This window comes from Stenella coeruleoalba (assembly GCF_951394435.1).
Source record: "Stenella coeruleoalba genome assembly, chromosome: 16".
Lineage (NCBI taxonomy): Eukaryota > Metazoa > Chordata > Mammalia > Artiodactyla > Delphinidae > Stenella > Stenella coeruleoalba.
In genome coordinates this window covers 40,995,879-41,017,492 of record NC_137162.1, presented here as the reverse complement: position 1 = coordinate 41,017,492, position 21,614 = coordinate 40,995,879, and the positions used below count along the sequence as shown (strand labels likewise).

The window sequence follows — 21,614 nt, the reverse complement described above, 5'->3', positions numbered from 1 at the left end:
CTCTAAAATAAGCTTTTCTGAAATTATTGAATAAATAAATAATTGAGAAGGTAGAAGAAGTAGATCTCAGGAACATCTTCTTTATTTCTTATGTAATCTGTTGGTCAGTGGAAGAACCATTTAGTGAAGTAGGGGAATTGGAGATGACAAAGATTTGGACATAGAACTAATCAAAAGTTCAATTAGAAACATGTTAAGCTTCTCATTCTATGGTAGACAGAATTAATTATGATCCTCCAGCTACATCCCATGTGTGAATATGTTACCTTACATAAGAAAATTAACTTTGTAGATGTGATAAGGTTAAAAACCTTGAAATGGGAGGATTACCCTGGATTGTCCAGGCGGGCCCATTGTAGCCATCTAAGCCCTTAATAGTGGAAGAGGATGATAGAAGAGTGGATCAGAGAGATGAGATAGAAGAAGGAGAGATTCAAAAAATGTGAGAGGGACTTGACCCACCATTGCTAGCTTTGAAGATGGAAGAAGTGTGCTATGAGCCAAGAGAAAAGGTATGTGGGTGGCCATTAGAAGTTGGGAATTGTCCTTACATGACAAGTAAAAAGGGAGTGGGGATCTCAATCCTACAACTTCAAGGAACTGTATTCTGTCAATAACTGGAATGAGCAAAGAAATGGATCTTTTCCTACAGCCTCCAGAAAGGAATACAGACCTATGCATACCTTGGTTTTAGCCAGGTGAGACCGATGTTGAACTTCTGATTTATAGAACTATAAAATAATAAACTCGCAATGTGTAAACAACTAAATTTGTGGTAATTTGTTATGGCAACAATAGAAAACTCATATAATACGCATAAAGTGTCCTAGTAGAGATATTAGTTAAGTAGCTGGACATACATAGTACAATACATACCTAACATCCCCCTCCACCCCACACATATACATACACAGCCATATTAATCAAATTAAATCATTCTATCATAATAAATCTTCCAATATGGGGATAAATAAGAATATATCTTGAGCAAGAATCATTTAAATTATGGATTACATAAAAATACCCACAGACAGAAAATGTCCCTGAAACTTTTAAGAGTGTTGGTTTAATGAAATAGAACGTACTTACGTTATTGGTTTGTATTTTTCTATTTACTTGAGCAGTGATTTAAGACAAAAAATAACACTTTTTGTTTGATTGGTTGTTTTTTTTTGTAAGGGATGTGGCAGTATTGTTGTTTGTTTTTTCCACTAAGATGACCAGCTTGACTAATATGTCAATAATCTGTAAGACAAATTCTAGGAAAAATGTAAAAGTAGAAGAAAATATGTCTATGGAAACTCTTCAACTCTTTTACAGTATTTTTGTCCTCTTCAGACATTCCTGCAATTACTCTTCTATCTTTTCTCAGGCTTAAAAATCCAGAGGTAATGCCCTCCCAGGGGCATTTGTGTTTTGATGAATAAAAGGGACAAATCCTGCTGGAATGTCTGGCATTATGACAGTCAGAAGGAGCGCAGTTATGGACATCTTGGGCTTTATCGTTTCAAACAAGGCACAAGTGTTCAGCAAACCCACCCCACATGCTTCCCCAGTGTTTGTAAAGGTGGATATACATCTGCTCGTGTGCTGTTCAAAATACATTATATTGCATCCCAGGCTTTGTAGATATTAAGTGATTATTGTGTCCCTGGCTCATAATGCAGCCAAGTGTCTTGTTTTCCTTCCTTTCCCTAGTGAAGTTTGGGGCATAATTATGTAATATTTTATAGATGCTAAGATTCATTCCAATTTCTTTGAGAAACAATAACATAGAACTGTTTAGCACAAAAGGTACTGTATTTGATAATGAAATATCATAATTTATATTCCAATTAATTGATTTTTAGATTATTTTAATTCTCATAACACTCTAATTCTCATAAAACTCCATCAGAAGAATAGTCACTCAAAATTTACCCATTTTATTTGATGCAAAGTGATTTAATATTACATAAAATTTTCAGTTACAATAGGTTTATTATAGCATCAACAATTCTGTTATCATTTGGAGATTGTATTCTAATATTAAAGAAGAGCCCTTTGCAGTTGCTTTACAGTTACTATACTTTCACTTCTATTTGGGTTTTGGAACATGTTTAGTTTTAAATCTCAGTTCCTTGCATTAATTTATTCTAACATTCATTAATTCCACAAATATTTATTTATTAAGTAGTTTTATATGCAAGACATTATACTAAGAACTGGGGCACTGAGGTATTTATTTCTTGTGTAACCCTAAGCAAGATAATTAAAGTACATAAGCCACAGCTTTCTTATTTGTAGAATGGGACCAATGATATTTATTCATAAGAATATCAGGCAGATTAAATGCAGTTATATATATATGGTGCTTACACACACACACACACACACACACACACACACACACACACACACATATACACACACACATATAGTGCTTGAATTTAAAAAGCTGTAAAATCTTAAGTTGTCAGTTATGTTTAATTAAAACTAAATGTGTTTTTTTAAATTTTAGAATTCAAAATCTATTAAAGAAATGATAATACAGGAAAAATTCAGTATTTTTGAAATGTGAATTTTCTGTCATAATATAATATTGTTATTTCTACTGGTATCAAATTATGTTATGTTCATTTTGAATGAAGAACATCAATTAAACTATAGTATATTTCTTTTCATGTTCTAGACTTTTGTACTACATTGTCATTATCTTTTAAATTTTCTCCCTAGAGAAAAAAAATATTTGCTTAGAAATATGCCATAATTCTTTAACTATCCCCTTCTGGCAGGGCAACATAACAAAATGTAATGTGAAAAAATCATAACAAAGAGTACTATGTGAATTCCTTTGTTTTTAATTTTATTTAGGCAACAGACGCTGATGCTGGAATAAATGGCCAAGTACACTACAGTTTGGGTAACTTCAATAATCTTTTTCATATCACATCCAATGGGAGCATTTACACATCAGTGAAGCTTAACAGAGAAGTCAGGGACTACTATGAACTTGTTGTTGTGGCAACTGATGGAGCGGTACACCCTCGTTATTCAACTCTAACAGTGGCCATCAGGGTTTTGGATATTGATGATAATAGTCCTGTGTTCACCAATTCAACATATACTGTCGTCGTTGAAGAGAATCTGCCAGCCGGGACCAGTTTCCTTCAAGTAGAGGTGTGTGGAAGAAGCAATTATTTCATGAATTCTGTGTAAGATTTGACATTCATGTTAGGGCTGCCAGACTTAGTAAATTTAAAAGAAAAAAAAAAAGCATATGCAGTTAAATTTCAATTTCAGATAAGCGAGTAAATTTGAATATAAGCATTCAAATATTACAAATATTACTCAAATATTACATATTGTGCTTTATCTAACAACCCTATTTTAGACATATACCAAAATTTAAAGGGAGAAAAGTTGCCTTTGTGAGAAATTGAATAACACTTCTTAACAGATTTCTTTTTAATTTACAAAAGTAATGCTAAATGTTTATTGCAACAGTTGACAATACGAGACTATTTAAAAAAAAACTTAATAGACTCTCACCTTGTACCTCCAAAGTTACTCGGTATTAAATTTTATGTGTATTCTGTTACATTTATTTTTGTGCTCACACAAATATCAAATAACTATTTACATATATATATAAATACACATGTATGCAAGTGTGTACATATATGTATACATTCATACGCATATATACATGTACAGAATTGCCTCATACTTTACAGAAATGGGATATTGCTGTACCTATTATTTTGTAATATCTTTTTCACTTTCCGTACACAACTGGCATCCTTCCAGAAGTCTAACTCTCCTTTTTATTAGTTCTTCATAGCTAAGCCTCTTTTTTTCAGTCCTCAAATAAATTATTACCAGAAACTCTGGACATTCTGATTCAGTAGGTTAGATTGGCCTAGAGATCTGCATTTTAAGCACAACCTCTTTAATTCTGACATAGGTGGTCTATGAAGTGTATTTTGTAAGAAAAAAATATAGTCCTTTCTCAACCTGCAGTCTACAACTTGAATTTTGTTAGCATGCATTTCAAGAACTTGTGTTTCTTCCATAATTCAACTCAATATGTGTTTACTTAGCAAACATTAATACATCTAAAAAAGGCAGATGCTGGCCAAGGAGAGGGCCATTCTTTCTCCATTTATTCTTCTATCCATCTATTCATTCACTCATTCCTTTATTCAATAAGCATATTTTCAGTGCTTACTGCATGCCAAGTCCTCTGCTAGACTCTGGGGATTCAAACATGAACACGACAGGTTTCCTGCCTTCATTGAATTTTCAGTCTGGTATAGCAAACAGACAAGTAACTGGTAATTAATATAGAGGTCCTCAATGCAAGGAACCTGGGAGATCACAGGTGGGGCTCTTTAACCTAATCTTGAGAACAAAGAGAATGTTTCCTGGAGAAAGTTTATTTCTAAATTGTGAACTGAGGGGCAAATAAGAGGCATTCAAGGGGGAAGAAAGAATATTCAAGGCAGTGGAAGAACCTGCTCAAAATCCTGGAGGAGAGAAGAGTGAGGAGCTAAAGGGCTGGAAAATATATGTGTCCTTCTCACCATGTTAGGGAGATTGGAGTTGATCCAAAATGAAATGGAAAACAAGAAGAATTTTTAGGCAGGAAGGTGACATCATAAAATCTGTGCTTTAACAGTATCTTTCCCATTGTGATGTTGATAACTGTTTGGAGGGGGCCAAGACTGACATTCACAAAGATGCTTGCTTTACTGCATGCATTTTTTAACACACCCTGACCTTCCCCACTCTGTCCTTGCTCCATTCCATTTCCTCTGCCAGAGTTGCCTTTGCCAGTCTCTACTACTGAATGAAAGAGTCATCTATAAGACTTCCTATTGAAACCTGTTTTCTCAGCTGTTTTTTGTTTCGCTTTAATGTTTCGCTTTAATGATTTTATTTTTGCAAATGGGAATTAAAAAAATTTTATTAGAGTATAGTTGATTTACAATGTTCTGTTAGATTCTGGTGTGCGGCAAAGAGAATCAGTTATACATATACATATATCCACTCTTTTTTAGATTCTTTTCCCATAAAGGCCATTACAGAGTATTGAGTAGAGACCTGTGCTGTACAGTAGGTCCTTATTAGTTATCTATTTTATATATAGTAGTGTGTATATGTCAATCCCAATCTCCCAATCTATCCCTCCCCAACCTTTCCCCCTGGTAACCATAAGTTTGTTTTCTACATCTGTGACTCTATTTCTGTTTTGTAAATAAGTTCATTTGTACCATTTTTTTAGATTCCACATATAAGTGATATCATATGATACTTGTCTTTCTCTCTCTGATTTACTTTATTCAGTATGACAATCTCTAGGTCCATCCATGTATCCCTTTTATTTTGGTATTTCTGTCTTATTTCTTCTTTGAGACAGTAATCTGGAGGGTAGGTATCTTGTTTGTATTCATCTTGTGCATCTCTATAGCACCTTGTGCACACTCAATAAGTATTAGTTAAAAGAAGGGAGGTATAATAGAGTGATCTCTAGAAATGTATTATAGGATCTTTGTGAGAAGATACATTTACGTTTTCATATAGCCCTTTAATAACCTGTTATGTTTATGGAAAGCACACACTAATACTTATTTTTATTTAAGGTATTATTTTTCATGGTTATACAATCGTTAGGAAATAATAAGCAATCATTTATGACAATATTTATTTCTTTACTGTGGTATGATCCTTTTAATTAGTGATTTTTTCAAATAAAATAGATACAGTAACAAGATCAACAATGACAAAACCTCATGGGTCTCTGTCTCTGACTTGTTCTCTTTCTTTCTCTCCCTCTCCCTCTATCTGGTAAATTACTTTAAAAAATGTTTCTCTCTGAAACATGCCTTTTGATCATCATTCATTTCATGCTGTTCTAGGTACTGACACATGACTTCCATCAGTCCTGCATTTCTTTATTTTGGCAATGGCACTGATATAACCATTCTTCTTCTTAATTTGTTACAGGCCACAGATGCTGACCTCGGAGCTAATGTATCTTATCGGATAAGAAGTCCGGAAGTGAAGCACATTTTTGCACTACATCCATTTACAGGAGAACTCTCCCTTTTAAGGAGTTTGGACTATGAGGCATTTCCAGACCAGGAAGCAAGTATCACTTTTCTAGTGGAGGCCTTTGATATTTATGGAACAATGCCACCTGGTATTGCTACTGTCACAGTGATAGTAAAGGTAAGGAATATAGATGACTTCTGGTTGCCTACTTTGTACTCTCTACATGTAGTTCCTGTTTTTGTTTTTTTTTTAAATCCACACTATAGTATAATATCTGGGGGCAGGATTCATAATTATATGTGGTACCAGAGCCAGAACATAAAATTTTGAATGTACAGTATTTACAAAGACTTGAGAAATAACTATATTATTTAACTTATAAAAAATAAATTTGAAAGAACCACTAAATAAGAGTTCAAACACTGTGTCTCCCTGGGTCCACCATTAGCTCTGTGACTTCAATCAAGTCATAATTTCTCTAGACTACACTTTAGTCCAGATTCCACAGCACCAGGGTTAATAACTTCGTCCAAATCCTTCAACTTAAAAAAATACAAATTAAAAAAAAACATAAGAGGATTCTGAAAGTTTAAGAGTTCTAAGCCCCCAAGAACTAGTTAGTTTAGTTTAGTTGGAACTCAAGATTCTGGAATGAAACAAGCTTTGGAATCAGATGGAATTGGGGTTAATTTCTTGCTCAACCATTTTCAAGTTCTGTGACCTTGGGGACTCTCTCAACCTCTCTAGATTTGCCTTCTAGCTTAATAAAATACCCTGCACCAGTTGATTGCCTAGAAAAGCATGTCGTCTTCCACCTTTAGGGTTTCTTGTGGTTGTTAAGCTGTGTATTTAAAAGAAGACATGAGGAAAGATTCATCAGTTCTCACATGTTAGTGTATATAAAGGTCGTCTGAGCTGCATACCAAACTTTCAGATCCTTCTGCTCCTTCCCAAAGGGGCACCTTTCTCACAGGAGCATCTGAGACATCAGTATATTAGAAAAGTACACAGATGATTCTTACACAGGTTGTGTGAGTATCAGATGTTGAAAAATATACTTCAGTTACAAATATACACATACAGATGATCCTCGAGCTGCTTTATTAAAGGTGTTTAGTACTAAAAGATGACTTCAGATGACCTTTATTTCTTTGGTGACATAAAATAAAAGTGCTTTCATAAACATGTTTTGTATGACTTTTGGTCAGGGGAAGAAAGTACAAATTTGAAACTACCCTCTTAACATGTTTTCTCTGGTACCCGACTGGAGTTTGAATGGTTAAAAAGACAGAGCTAGTCAGAAAGAAACAGATTCACACAGAGTGAGAGCAAAAGAGTGAGAGAGGAGAGAAGGAAAAGGAAAAAGGGAGAGTGACAAGGATACAGAAGATCTATATGATAAATGAAGACTTTACAAGGAAGCTTATAGAAAGTTTCAATAAGTCCATGAATGAAATACATGAATAAGATTAATTGGGTAAACAATTTAAGTTCACTTTAATATAGATATTTTAATTCATATTATGTTCACAAATGTATATGTTCTACAAAAAATATATGATTTATGATTATGACTCAGATTTTGCCATGTAACCACTGAGACCAGGTTTCCATGTTAAAAAAATAAAATCTATGAAATTAGACAGAAGAAAACATGGAAGTATGTGTAAATTTTGAATTAATATTTAGTTATAGATGGTAGAACTGCAATACAAATTTGGCAACCACACATTGGTCTGCTATACAGAGGGACTATTTGTACTTCTTGCAGTCACCTTACATCACTAGAAATGTATCCTAACTGAATGGGATCAAGTTATTTGACTCACCAGTTCTGTTAGGTTGTCTGATTCTGGAGATCATTCAGAAAACCATAGGAACCTATGTTCATTTAAAGTTTGCCGCTTGAGATGCCTAGAATTACAATCTGTAATGTGTTTGAGGTAAATTGTTTAGCAGAATTCACCTATGATAAATTACTCAGGACTTTACACCATCTGGTTCTAGTTGGCTACCTAAAGCATGTGGAAAGTTCTGGGAATGACTTCAGTTCTTGAAAGCAGCTTTCCATAGAGGGCTGTATGTACACAGGTTATAAGGCACAGAAGGTCATAGGCAGCTTTTGTACAATGTTCATTCTTAAAGGGCACTGCCAGGTATAAATGATGGTACAAGAAATCATCACTTTTGTTGCATTTTTGTTTGATTTTTTACCTGATAAATAAGGTATGCAGTTGGTTTTCTTAGACAATAAAATATTGATATGAAAACGTAGAAGATTGTTAAAGATTTCACCAGTATATGATTAGCATAACTATGTTTATCATATAGGTAAATGCTCTAATGCTCTTGACTGTAAGATCTTTGAGTGTGGATTTTCTTGTGTGTTTTGCTGTTGTTATTAAGATAATCCTGCAATCAGGGTGGGATGTGGGGATTATTCCATTGCCTTTACTTTACACTTGAATTAGGCTTATCTGCTGGTACACACATGATGTCACTTCTTCCCTGGAGTCCTGCTGTCTTTTCTAAACTATTGGGTTGGCCAAAAAGTTCCTTCAGTTTTTAAGGAAAAATAAAAGACACATTTTTCATTTTCACCAAGAACTTTATTGAACAATGTGTTCACCATTTTACTCCACTACCTTCTGCCATTTTTCAGGCAACTTCATAATTCCATCTTCGCAAAACATTTTATCTTTTTGATCAAAGAACTGTTCCAGGTGCCTTTTACAGTCTTCCAGGGAATTGAAATTTTTTCCATTAAGAGAATTTTTTAAATACCAAAATAAATTGAAATCTGTAGGTGCAACGTCTGGTGAATTAGGGCGGATGAATCACAACTTCCCAGCCAAGCTGTAACAGTTTTTGCCTGGTCATCAAAGAAACATGTGGTCTTGCATTACCTGATGGTAACAGGTGTTGCTTTCAATTGGTCTCACTGGGAGCAGCACTTGTTGGAATTAATTGTTTGGTTTTCCAGAAGGAGCTCATAATAGATGACTCCCTTCCAATCCCACCGTATATACAACCTCACCTTCTTTGGATGAAAATGAGCCTTTGGTGTGGTTGGTGGTGGTTCATGTCACTTGCCCCATGATCTCTTCGTTCCACATTATTGTACAGTAGCGCCTTTTCATCGCCCATCACAATTTTTTTTAAAAACAGAACATTTTTGTTACGTTTAAGAAGAGAATCCTATGCGGAAATATGGTCAAGAAGGTTTTTTCTCTTATGTGGAACCCAAACATCAAAGTGATCAACATAACCAAGCTGGTGTAAATGATTTTCCAACACTTGATTTGGATATTTTGAGTATGTCGGCTGTCCTGCGTGGTATAACGTTGATTGTTTTCAATTAATGCCTCAATTTGATTGCTGTCTACTTCAACTGGTCTACCTGACCGTGGAGCATCGTCCAGTGAGAAATCTCCAGCACGAAACTTCACAGACCACTTTTGACATGTTTGATCGGTCACAGAACCTTCTCCATACACTGCACAAATCTCTTTTTTTTGCGTTTCAGTTGCATTTTTATCTTTCTTGAAATAATAAAGCATAACATGCCAAAAATGTTGCTTTTTTCTTCCATCTTCAATATTACAATGGCTACACAAAAATTCACCCGTTTTGATGTTTTTTTTTTTAAACGCACGCTGATATGGCAGCTGTCACAATACATTCTAACAATTTTTTCGAATGAAGTTAGCTACTAGAGTCACCTTATGGAAAAAACTGAATGAACTTTTTGGCCAACCCCAGTACATTGGAAAGGGGAACACAAGTCCTTTCCATTCTCAGATGCCCTAAAGCTATCTGGAGTATTTTGTTAGGGTCTGCATTCCTTCTTTCTCTGGGGTCCACAATGGTTCTGTATCTACTCCTTCCATTTTGTGTTTCTCTATCCTAAGAATTTTATCTGTTTCAGGGAGTTGTAAATGTATCATTTCAGGGACTTAAAATTTTATTCAGCATTAAGTTCTCTTTGGGAATAGCAATGTGAACTATCAAAATCTTTTCTGGGGTAAGCTGCTTTTCTATTTGTGTCTCTCTTTCCTGAGACATTGATTTTCAGTGCTCTAGTAGTCTAGGGAAGGATCCAGGAACAATACAAAATCATCGAGGGCCTGAGGGGCTTCAATGCATATTTAGAAATATTATTTTGCCACAGTATTATGATATGACATTTAGAAATTTAGAAATCTGCTTACAAAAATTTTAGGAACATGATAATATTGGTGGTTATGAAGATGCCATGATAGGTAAAGACATGAAAAAGACTAAAAGATGATACTGACCTAAATGAACTAAATGAGCGACATGGCTTCTGGACCATCTACCTGGTTTTGCCTACCCATATGCTTTGATGGTGTTGAACACTAAAAACATTTTAAATAGAAAAAATGGTCCGTCTATTGGCTGTTCTGGGCAATAAGTGAAGAAAAGATTTGCTACTAAGGACCTTCACCCTATAATTCCCAGATTCAAAGATGGATCCTCAAGTGGTATGTAGCCTTCTCTCTCAGGATAGATGTGGTTGATAATGGAGAGTTATAATCCCTCATAGACTCTAGCTTGGCTGCTCTAATTTCAGTTTAGACTTATGTGCTTGGATTTTTTTTTTTTTTTGATGGAAGAAGTCACTGGTGTCAAACTGAGTCCCAAACTATCATCTGAACAAGCAGGATGTGCACTAAATAAGATTCATTCTCTATCTGGGACTTAAGTCTCTTAAAATGCCTTCTACATTCCCTAACCACCCCTTTATTTTAATACAGGGGATTCACTCAAGGATTCTACATCAGCTTGTGCGAAATGTTGCTCATTGATGGGCTCCTTCTTTCTTTAGAAATAAGAGTGTTGATCTAATTTTTATTGTCTCAGTTGCTCTATCTTATTTAGAGAAGTCAAACTATTTCATTGGTCAAGGGTTCCTGACCTATACAAAGTTATTTCTGGATTATTGTACATTTAAAACAAAACTTAATATTTAATTCTAGACATTTTTCAGTGCCACTTTGTTTTCTTTTTCAAGGTTATTTAAGCATAATAAAATTTGGTGAACATTTCTCCAAATGCAGGCTGACACTTGCTTTCCTTTCTCCTGATCACTCAGGATAAGATTATCACAAAGAGAATTTTAAAACTGTATTGTATACTGTTGGGGCCCATAAAAATATCATATTTGTTTGTTTTGAAGAGAAGAGTGGAATACAATTCTCATTTCTCTACAAATGTAAATCTTTCCCAAGCTTGCAAATTTTCTGCTGTTGGTCTGTTTACTTGCAGTACTGACAAGCTGTTTTACTGATAACATAATTGCATAGGATTTGCCAAGAGATATTTCTACCCAAAACAGTCACCAAGGGGAAAGCATCTTGTAGATCTCTCTTTGAAAATGAGCAGAAACATAATTTCTTTTGTAAAGAAGGAAAAAAAAGAAAGATCAGGTACTTCCTATCTAGTCCATCAAACTTTTTTAAAATTGAAGTGATAATGGGGAAATTGAAGTATTTGAAATAATTGAAATAATATTTATTTCAAAGGAAAAATACTTTCACAGTAGAAGGAAAATGGAATTTTATCACAGACACCTGCAAAGAGCTTTCTTGGTGTCAAATTTCAAGGATCCAAAACAAAACTAATCATGATCGTACAAGTAATATGTATTTTTGTTGCAAAGGTTTTGCAGAACATTTATAAGACAAGGCCTTTTTCATTGTATATTTATTAAATATCTATAAGAATTGAATCTGTGATAATAGTAAATTACATGATATGGGTAAACCTCTGGAAAATGAAATAAAATTCTAAATAGTTTTACACATAAAATCCAGAGAAAAATCTGCCCTTACAAACTGAGTTATAATAATATAATATAGAAAATACACGGAAAGAGAAGATCTGTTTTCTATAGTAAGCCGAAAACTGAATATAAGCCAGAAAGGTTGAAATATTTAAATGTGTATATAATTCTGGGTAGCATTAAAAGGAATGTAAAGAACTTGTCCAAGATAAACAGATGACTTAAGTCATTTGCTGATTGTAATTTTAGATAGAATGGCTGCATGCGAGTAGGAGAGAGAGTGAGGGAGATGCTTCTGTGAAGGAAGGAGACTGAATTCACCCCTGGTTGTGTTTACCTGTAAAAGAGGGTGCAGGTATGGGAGTAGGCAGGGATACATGGAGGGACCAGAAATGAAAGACCATCTAGAAGGGCTGAGGTTATTCGGAAATACAGTGAGTCTTGGAAGAAAGAGCTAGCATTTTCATCTTTCAGCGTGGTTTCTTCTTCTGCGAAGGAAAGGAATGTTCCTACCCCCAAAGTGTATAGGAAAGAAGATAGATAGAAACTCAATGCCCAGTACGAAGGTGGCATTTGCCAAACTATGGACACCTGACAGGCAGTGATTTGCCTCTGATGTTCTGTGGTGACAGTATTAGTAGAGTCCTTGTTTTGATTTGGTCAAAGAAGCTGTGGTTTGAGAGACAAGGAGATAATCCAGGATTCAAACAAATCAGAAACTCTAGACATTTCAATATTTATAGCATCTTTCCTTCCCTTGCTCTGGAGGGAGGAGACTGAGTAAAAGATATCTTCAATGGACCAACTAGTGGGAGTATGGTCTAATAGATTGATCATTATTTTTTTTTATTAAAGTATAGTTGATTTACAATATTGTTAGTTTTAGATGTACAGCAAAGTGAGTCAATTATACATACACATATTTTTTTCTCTTTTCCATTATAAGATACTGAATATAGTTCCCTATGCCACACAGTAAATCCTTGCTGTTTATCTACTTTATATATAGCGGTGTGTTAATCCCATACTTCTAATTTAACCCTCCTCCCTCCTCCCGATTGATCATTATTTTTTATGACTTGCTGGTTTTCACCTTGAGGTTGGTTCACCTGGAGAAAATACCCATTTAGGACTATGGCCTTCAAATATTACCCTCTGTTCTATTCTGTGCTATCAGATTCTTAAGAGTATATTCTTTCTAATATATTCACTTCCGTGTTTAAAGAATATGAATACATCAAGGAGGGCGTGTCATAGGGCTAATTCAGATGGTTTCTTAAAGTATCTGCCTGTTCTGCTATTCTACAGGTTTACAACAAAGATGTAACATATTTTCACTAAAGAACCAAACCAGAGGAAACAGATAAAAATGTACAAGCCCAGAGATAACATAATATCTCAAACAGGAGTAATTTATATTGCTATGGCTCCCCATATATCACCCACTGATTTCTGGGAGTCCCAAGAAAATGCTTTACTTATAGAGTATACACAATTAAGTAATTTTACCCTTCAGTGATTATCACATTCTTCCCTGCCTGCCAAGGCAAATGAGACCAGGCTTGCCTTACCACAGCTCTCCCAGTGGGGACAATAGATGCTGATAAGCCTTGTTGATACTAGTTACTGCTAAGCATTGGTACCATTTTCCAATCCTATCATGACTATAGCTGCGATCTCTACCCCAGTGAATTGGCTGCCTCATACTGGGGGGCACTCTTGATATGTTGGTGTCCTCAGTATGTACTCTGAGAACTTGACTTCACCAAAGTCATACAGTATTCCAAACAGTAATAATTTGTGCCTTCAATATATTATTATCATCAGGGTCTCTCATGATATACTTCATAGAGCACTAGCTCCTCAAGATGGTACTGGGTGTCTCATACACAAAATATTACATAGACAAGATTTGGGAAACATTGGTATATATAAAAATAAACCGATTTCTATGCCATAGGCCTTTATATAGGAGCCTTAAATATGCCTAGTGTACGTTGTGAATCTCAAGAAAATAAAATGTGATTTCCCACCATTGATCATGGAATTTCTTTTTATTTGTAAAGCTTTTGATAGGACTAATTTTCCAAAGAATGCAATTTGGAAAAAACTTTATTAGGTTTTAGTGAAAATAACTATTTGTAGGGTTAAATATTGAATAAGTTGTTTAAAATGTACAAATACGACTGCTGAAAGTCTCTTTTTACCAAAAAAGAAAGCTTCATAAATAATTATAAAAATTATCTTCAGGGAAATAGATTAGAATTATGCAGTGTTTAGAAGCTTGCAAGTTTGCCAAGATAAAATTGTAGTAACTAGTTAGAAGAATTCTTAAAAATGTAAAATATTTTTGGAAAGAGGTATTTAAAATTTTATGTGTGGAATTTTAATGAAAATCCTACTCAAGTCATTTTATGTATAATCTTCTGATGACTTTGCCAGTTCCCTTTCTCCTCACCTGCAAGTAGCAGAATGATGCCTTTAGGATCCGACATACCAGAATTAAATCTTAGCTCTACCCTTTATTAGCTGGATAATCGTGAGCAACTTAATTTCTCTAAGCTTCAGTTTCCTTATTCTAAAAATAGGAACAATAATAATAATAGCTAACATCTATTTTAGGCAAATTAATTGAGATGATAAATTTAACACACTTAGCACAATGTCTGATATACAGTAAAAATAAACCATATACATACACACATACATATATATAATTGTGATGCACTTTTGAGGAAGTCTGAAATAGGGTGATGTTACTTGAATTGATGCTCAAATATTCAAGCTTAGAATGTGCACATATTCTCCCAATTGACCACAGTGTCATGGCTTGGAAAAAAAATCCAAAAACCTATCAACTGCCTTCCCCCTATATTACCATTCCAGTTCAGAGAAACTAGATGGGAATGGAATTTTGTATTAAATTAGTGGGTTTGTCAACATTACACAATGTTAACCTCTTCTAATTTAGCCATCAATTTTGAAGGACTGTTTTACCTGCCAGAGCGCATGAGTGATGAGGCAGTTTGCTCAGGTAACAGAGATGCATCCTATGTGAAATTTAAACTCCTTACTATATATTCCCATCACATCCTTATACTTTCTCTTTCATAACATCCATCACACTTGCTAATATTTATTTATTTTTTGCTTTCCACACTAAACTGTAAGCTCAGTACCAGCAGGCACTGTATCTTTCTTGGTGGTAACCATATCCCCAGCACCTAAAGTACTACCTAATGCACAGTGGGAGCTCCATCAATATTTGTGATACTGAGAGCTACAGTGTACATTTTGCTACTTGTGGCAAAGTGTAACATTGATTACCTTACATTATGGATAATACTATCCCCCAAGAATCCAGAAAAAGCTTCAAACTCAGAAATAAAACCAAACCAAAACAAAAAACAAATTTAGGCAGCTAAGAAAGAATCTTCCCAGTACAGGTTTTGATCCAAAAACAAAAAAGAACATTGAGATAAGTTTGTAGCTTGTGTTTAAGAGAGCCCCATGCAAAACATAAAAGGAAAGATTTGTTTGGTTGGTTGGAGATAGGGCCTTTATGACCCTATGTGGCAGAATCACAAGAGAAGGTAGAGAAGTCAGAAAAGACAGAAAGGAAAGTAAAGAAACCAAGACAGAAGAAAGAGCAGAAGGTAGATAATATTAAAAAAAACAACTGAAACAGTAAATAAAGGGTGTCTGGTCGTGCAGAACAGAACTGGTAACAGGCAGAGGAAAAAATCAACTGTGTCGTCTGCCAAGGAAGAGGAGGCATCGGCTCCATAAGCCTTAAGGGATTTCAGAGGGCAGGGCAGCCAACGGTTCTATGTGACTAGTGGTAACACTAGAGGGGTACTGTAGGAGCCATTCCACCCACTGGCACACACCATCTGGTCTCCTCACAGAGCATGCATGAGAGCTTAAGATGAGGGCTGACGTTCTCTATATTTTCATCATTTAAAGAAAGATGATCGGAATATAACTAGTTAGTACTCTTCTGTCAGGAAAAAAGCCTCTTATCCAGAACAGCTTTCAGCCTATGATTCCAGAAATTAAAAATTCTGTCATCTATTTCTCATCGCTTTCAACAGAGAACGCGCCATTAATTTGTAAATTCACCAGCAAGTTCCTGTCTTCCTGGTATGCTCATTAAAAAGGGTTCCTTAAATCTACTCTGTGGTCTGTCAAAGCAGAAATGGTTTCTGTGATTATTTTAGACTTGAGTTTAGAAAATAAATAAATGAAACTCATATTTTCTTCCTCTTAGATAACTTTCTTCAGGTGCAGTTTTCGTTGCTTGATACATGGAAACTAATTATGCGTACTTGTACAACAATCTTTTTTTCTAAGAAGATCAAGTCTTAGTTCAAGATGGTAATATTCAGAATACTCTTTAGAAACATGAAAAGTAATTTTTGTTCAGACCAACAAAAAGTATAGCCACAGAAAGGAAACTTAATAATAAAATTGTTAACAAGAGAATAGAAAATGAAATTTTCTTTCTGTAAAAACTGCCCTCTAGTGGAACAGTTGTCAACAGACTAGGGCTTGCGTTTGGAGAGTGGAGTTTATCCTTAATTTGCTGCATAGTAGAGCATTTGTACAGAAGCAGATTTATGTACAGTTTTCTTCAGACATCCCTGGAGCATAAATATAATGAAGTATTGATTATGCTCTTTGGCATTGCATTTCAGTAAATTCTCTAATCTGAAATAATGCATCATGCAAGAACTGTGTGCAACTGGCTACACAGCTTAGCCACAGTGAAAGATTGTAACCTCAAAATATGTACAATGTACCAGAAGAAGAAACACAGCTACAATAACTGTATTGATTTATTCTTTATGTTGTCAGTGGCAAGCAGACCAAAGGGGGATACCAGTCTTTTAATGGTGTTCAATTATTTAGGTTTCTGTATAATCAGTTTGTGAAGCCAGATTATAAAAATGTCCACTGTGTGTTCAGTTAGAAGGTGATCGGTGACTACTTTCCCGGCCAAAAAATAAAAAGGCTACTGTACTCAACACTGTCAGCGGCTGTATTGACATAACTAGGAAATCACATATTATTTTTTTCCCTGAAGAATTAAGATTACATTAAGATTTTTAATGTCCCCTGGGGGGGGGGCGGGAGAAGAAAATTCATAGGAATATATTGAGTTTATGTGATTTTGGAAACTCATGTAGAGAAAAATCACAGTTGGGCTCCTTTTCTAACCTTCAGAAGTTATAATTTAGGAGTGCAAGAGGAGTTCTACCCCTTTGGTTACAAGACTCACTTGTTAAAATAATTGGCACTCTTGAAAGCAGGAGGAAGTGTGCATGCAAATGTTTTATATATTCACCCCCTGCCTGAAACCTCAAGATCAATACCCTCCACTCTCCTCATTATAGAGAACCAGTGCTTCCTAGGTTTATTTACTTGTTCAGATTCTAAAGCTCATCATTTATAAAGGAAGTCTTTTTCATGTAGAGGCTGTGAATACTACATGTCAAAACAGAGAAAATGATGTTTTTTATTTTTCAGTTTTGCTTACAGCTCAAGGTCTCCAATTTTTACTAGAATCTACAGGGTTTTTCAGATTCACGACTCAGAAGTCAGCTCTATTGTGAACATAAAAGCAAGCTCGATTTGATTGTAATAGTTAATTATCCTGACCTCTTTACAAAAAGAGGTGTTTATAATCAGTTAATTTGTGTGTTTCCAATTTACATTGTGCAAAAAAATTGTTGTATCAGAGCAAATATCAAAGACTGTGTAGAATAATTTTCTTCTTTTGTTTTTAACGTCAAGTAAGAAAAAGATGACAGGGAGAATAAGATAACTAACAAATTTAGTTTGGGGCTCAAATATATTTGACCAAAAGTGCCCCCCAAAATGCAGGGTGCAATGATTATTTTTTTAAAAAGTAAATTTAGGAAAGATAAACCAGCCAGGTTAATAAACATTATTTTTGAGAAAAAAAATGATTTGAAATTCTCCATCAAAGATAAAATGTTTGAGAAAAACATGGTCTTGCTCTCAGGAGACCAGACTAATTAGTGGTTTTGCCAAATAAGTAGATTAATTTAGGTGATGTTGCTAAGCTATCGGCAGAATCAGTAACTTTACCTGTCAAATGGCAGTTAAGTGGCAAATTCAGGAACATCTTTTCTTGAGCCACCACACTGTCCCCAGAGCCTAGCATTGGGTCATAAAAATGGAAGGAACCTGATAAATATCATTTAATGAATAAACATAATAGCAATGCATTTATATCATTGAATTGTGAAAATTTAAAGGATGCATATAAATCACTTTCAAAAATTTTTAAATAAATTAAAATTGTTTTCTGACTGAGAACATCTAACCTATGTGTCATTATTGTAGTGTGGTGCAGGGAAACATCCTTTAATCATTTTATGTTTGTAAAAATGTAAGATGGCATAAAACGATATTTCACAATTTGCATTTGAAATGTTCTAATCATACTATTATGCTAAGTATATATATAAAGAATTTGCAATTGCAACAGAAACATTAAAGAGCTTTCTTTAAAAGCACCAACAACAAAACAAACAAAAATACTGTCTTCTACACCTGTCTCATAGAAGGGCACCTTTTATGAATGTTTTCCTACTTTTCAAAGTTCAAAACTGCATCATACCATTAGAAGTACCTTTAGAGAAAACTTCACACATCACTCCAAATATCTGTAAGATGTATTTGGAGGAGCACAGGGTGTGTGACAGACTCTTTACTTGAGTAGAATGGCCTTTGGTAGAATGGGGCAGGTATCACACACATTAATATTGTATAGGAACTCTGGCAATTTCCTCTGGGGTGCCATTCTGAAGTGAGTGTAATGGAATTGAGAGGATGGAAGGCTGACAGTGGCAAACGGGTTGTGTGATATGAAGAGATGGAGCCGGTCTAGTCACTGTGTACCTCACCTGGTTTCAACAGAAGCACTAAATTCTTAATTGTGTTTTACAGGATATGAATGATTATCCTCCGGTATTTAGTAAACGGATCTACAAAGGGATAGTGGCTCCGGATGCCGCCAAGGGTACACCTATCACAACCGTTTATGCTGAAGATGCAGACCCTCCTGTAAGTAGAAGACGTTGATTAACACCCTGAACTAAAGTGAGAAAAATCTTTAACACTTATAAATGATCCAGTTCCCAAGACAGTGCAGTGAGTCTGTGTGAGTTCCACTCTGTTCACTCACATACATTTGATGTACTCTTGCCTGTTGCATCCACAGGTACAAACCATATTTCAAGCAATTATTATTGAACTTAGACAATTAGGGATATGGTTTTTGTTTTATTGGGATTCAACATTTACTATTTATCAATTTATCTAGTACTAATGATAAATATGTATAGAAAGAATTGTCTACATTTGTAATCAATATCATTCAGGTTCTTTATTTAGAATATTGTAAGCTGAATTTAGCCTGGATAAATTTTATCCTTAGGTATTTTACATTTTATTCATATTTTGTTAGCAAACACTAAATCAACATATGGCATAATATTATATTGAATGTGTTAATTTTGGTAAACTAAAGTTGTATTGCTTTTAGAACATATTTAATAGATTCTGTTATTATCCAGAATTTCAGGGCATCTTTTGAGATGCCCTAAATTGTCTTTCAAGACAGGGGGTTCCTAATTAAAATATTATTATAGCAGAAGTGAGGTAAATTTTCCTGAATACTGTTTCTTAATGTATTAAAAATAGCATATAAAACTAATAGGGCTTCCCTGGTGGCGCAGTGGTTGGGAGTCCGTCTGCCGATGCAGGGGACGCGGGTTCATGCCCCGGTCCGGGGGAATCCCACATGCCGTGGAGCGGCTGGGCCCGTGAGCCATGGCTGCTGGGCCTGCGCGTCCGGAGCCTGTGCTCTGCGACGGGAGGGGCCACAACAGTGAGAGGCCCGCGTACCGCAAAAAACAAACAAACAAACAAAAAAAACCTAATAGTACCAGTATAAAAATGCTTTCTGTAAATAACTTGAGGGTGTTATAGGTATTAACTATTTATTCTCATAATAGCCGAATGATGAAGATTTGAATTTTTTACCTTGGGTGAGCTTGAAGTACAAGTCAGTGGCTGATATATTCTAGAAAAATGTTAAAAGTGTTAAACCATTTTAGAAAAGTAAGAAAATAGAAAAAGACCTCAATTTTATAAGTGATTTAAAAATTCAGTTTTGTGTTGCTAATATAAACAGTATTTATGTAATGCTATTTATTTAATAAAATATAAATGGCAATCATAACATTTTTCAGCTTCAGTTGTGACAAGCCATATAAAGTCTTTTGTGACTATGACGTCTTGAAAAATAATAATGTTAACATGAAAGCAATGACCTTTCACTCAGAAGTTCCTTTTCTCAAGTGTGTTAAAATGTCTTTGAAACTGATTTATTGAATCTTGGGAAATATGACAGGCAAAATTTCATAGCCTTGGACATACCAATAGAGATGGTCGATGTGAAATTGGTGTTTTGTCTGCTTTTTAAGTAAACTGTCAGAGGTACGAAATACTTTGAAATTAGGACTACAATTCAGTTCTATTCAAGATGTGTTTTGAGCACCAACTCCATAGTAATCACTGTGCTAACCAGGTTTTGCTCTCCAGAAACTGACAATCTCATAGGAAAAGCAGAACTGCACATAGAAACTAAAAAGCACTGTATTGAATGAGCGTACATGTAGGGGAGGAAGACTTTTCCTTTCTTCCCCTCTAGGCTCTCTGGCTGGTCTAATAATTAAATTGACATAAGACAGATTAACAGGAGAAAAACAAATTTAAATTTGTACCAGAGCTCATAAAAATATGATGCTCAAATAAGTGACTAAAGTAGGCAGCTTTTATACCTTTTAGACCAAGAAACAATACATTTGTGAAGAACCGACAAGATGAAGGGGTTTGGGCTTGGGGTAGTATTTTAGTAAAGAAGTAAAAAGGTTTGCTTACACGGCCTTCTTGTCTTTGAATTCCCTATCTCTGGTAGTAAGGATTTCTTCCTTTCTCCTGGTGCAGGCAGGATACCTTTCACATGGGAGATTTATTTCCTGCTTTCAGGGGGACAAAGAGGAGTCAGAGTGTCCATCTCATACTGACTGTTTCTTAAGTAACTTTAATTCAAAATAATCAATATGCCCAAGTGGCATATTTTGGGCAGACTGCCGTGAACCCTGTCATAAGCCAACACAGCATCTTAAAATACTAATATTTCTAAGAAATTTTCATTAGCACAGAATTTAAGATAGTGTTAAGCTTAATGACACTAATGATGAGAGACTAAAAGTAGGCCTGCTGTTTACCTATGTGGGATAGACCTCAAAGCCTTAGCATGGATGGCAAAATCCTCACTTCACATGTGACACCGTGACCTTAGTACCTAGTTTGACATTCAGTCACTGCACTGATGTGAAAGAAGCTGTCTTGGTCTGTTGTCTGTTTTCTAAATAAGTTATATTACTTCTCTACAGTATTTACCTAGAGAGAAGGCCTCCTTTTTACTCCCTAAGCCCGTTTACAGAAACTTAGCAGGCTCAAATGCTATATTTCTTTGGAAGAAGCTCTGAGGTTTGCATTCCTAATAGTATTTTTTTTGAACAGTTAATGTCTAATGCTGGCTTTTCAGTATATGAAAGGTGGATGCCAGTCATTCAACTGGAATACTGAGCATGCTTATTTCAGCTAACAAATATAAATTTTATCAGACTTAGTTTCGATCCTTGAAACACTAGCAATCGTTTGGAATAAC

At 35.0% G+C, this 21,614-nt stretch overlaps 1 protein-coding gene across 7 annotated transcripts in view; it reads left to right on the top strand.

The window, feature by feature from the left end:
• PCDH15 (protocadherin related 15) overlaps window positions 1–21,614 on the top strand; it is a 1,372,333-nt gene that overhangs the window by 1,185,758 nt on the left and 164,961 nt on the right. For all 7 annotated transcript variants that reach the window (XM_079899577.1, XM_079899579.1, XM_079899582.1 and 4 more), the window contains 3 exons: window positions 2,854–3,159; window positions 5,989–6,213; window positions 18,821–18,937. In XM_079899577.1, the coding sequence (XP_079755703.1) occupies window positions 2,854–3,159; window positions 5,989–6,213; window positions 18,821–18,937 (648 nt within the window). The remainder of the gene's footprint in view (window positions 1–2,853; window positions 3,160–5,988; window positions 6,214–18,820; window positions 18,938–21,614) is intronic.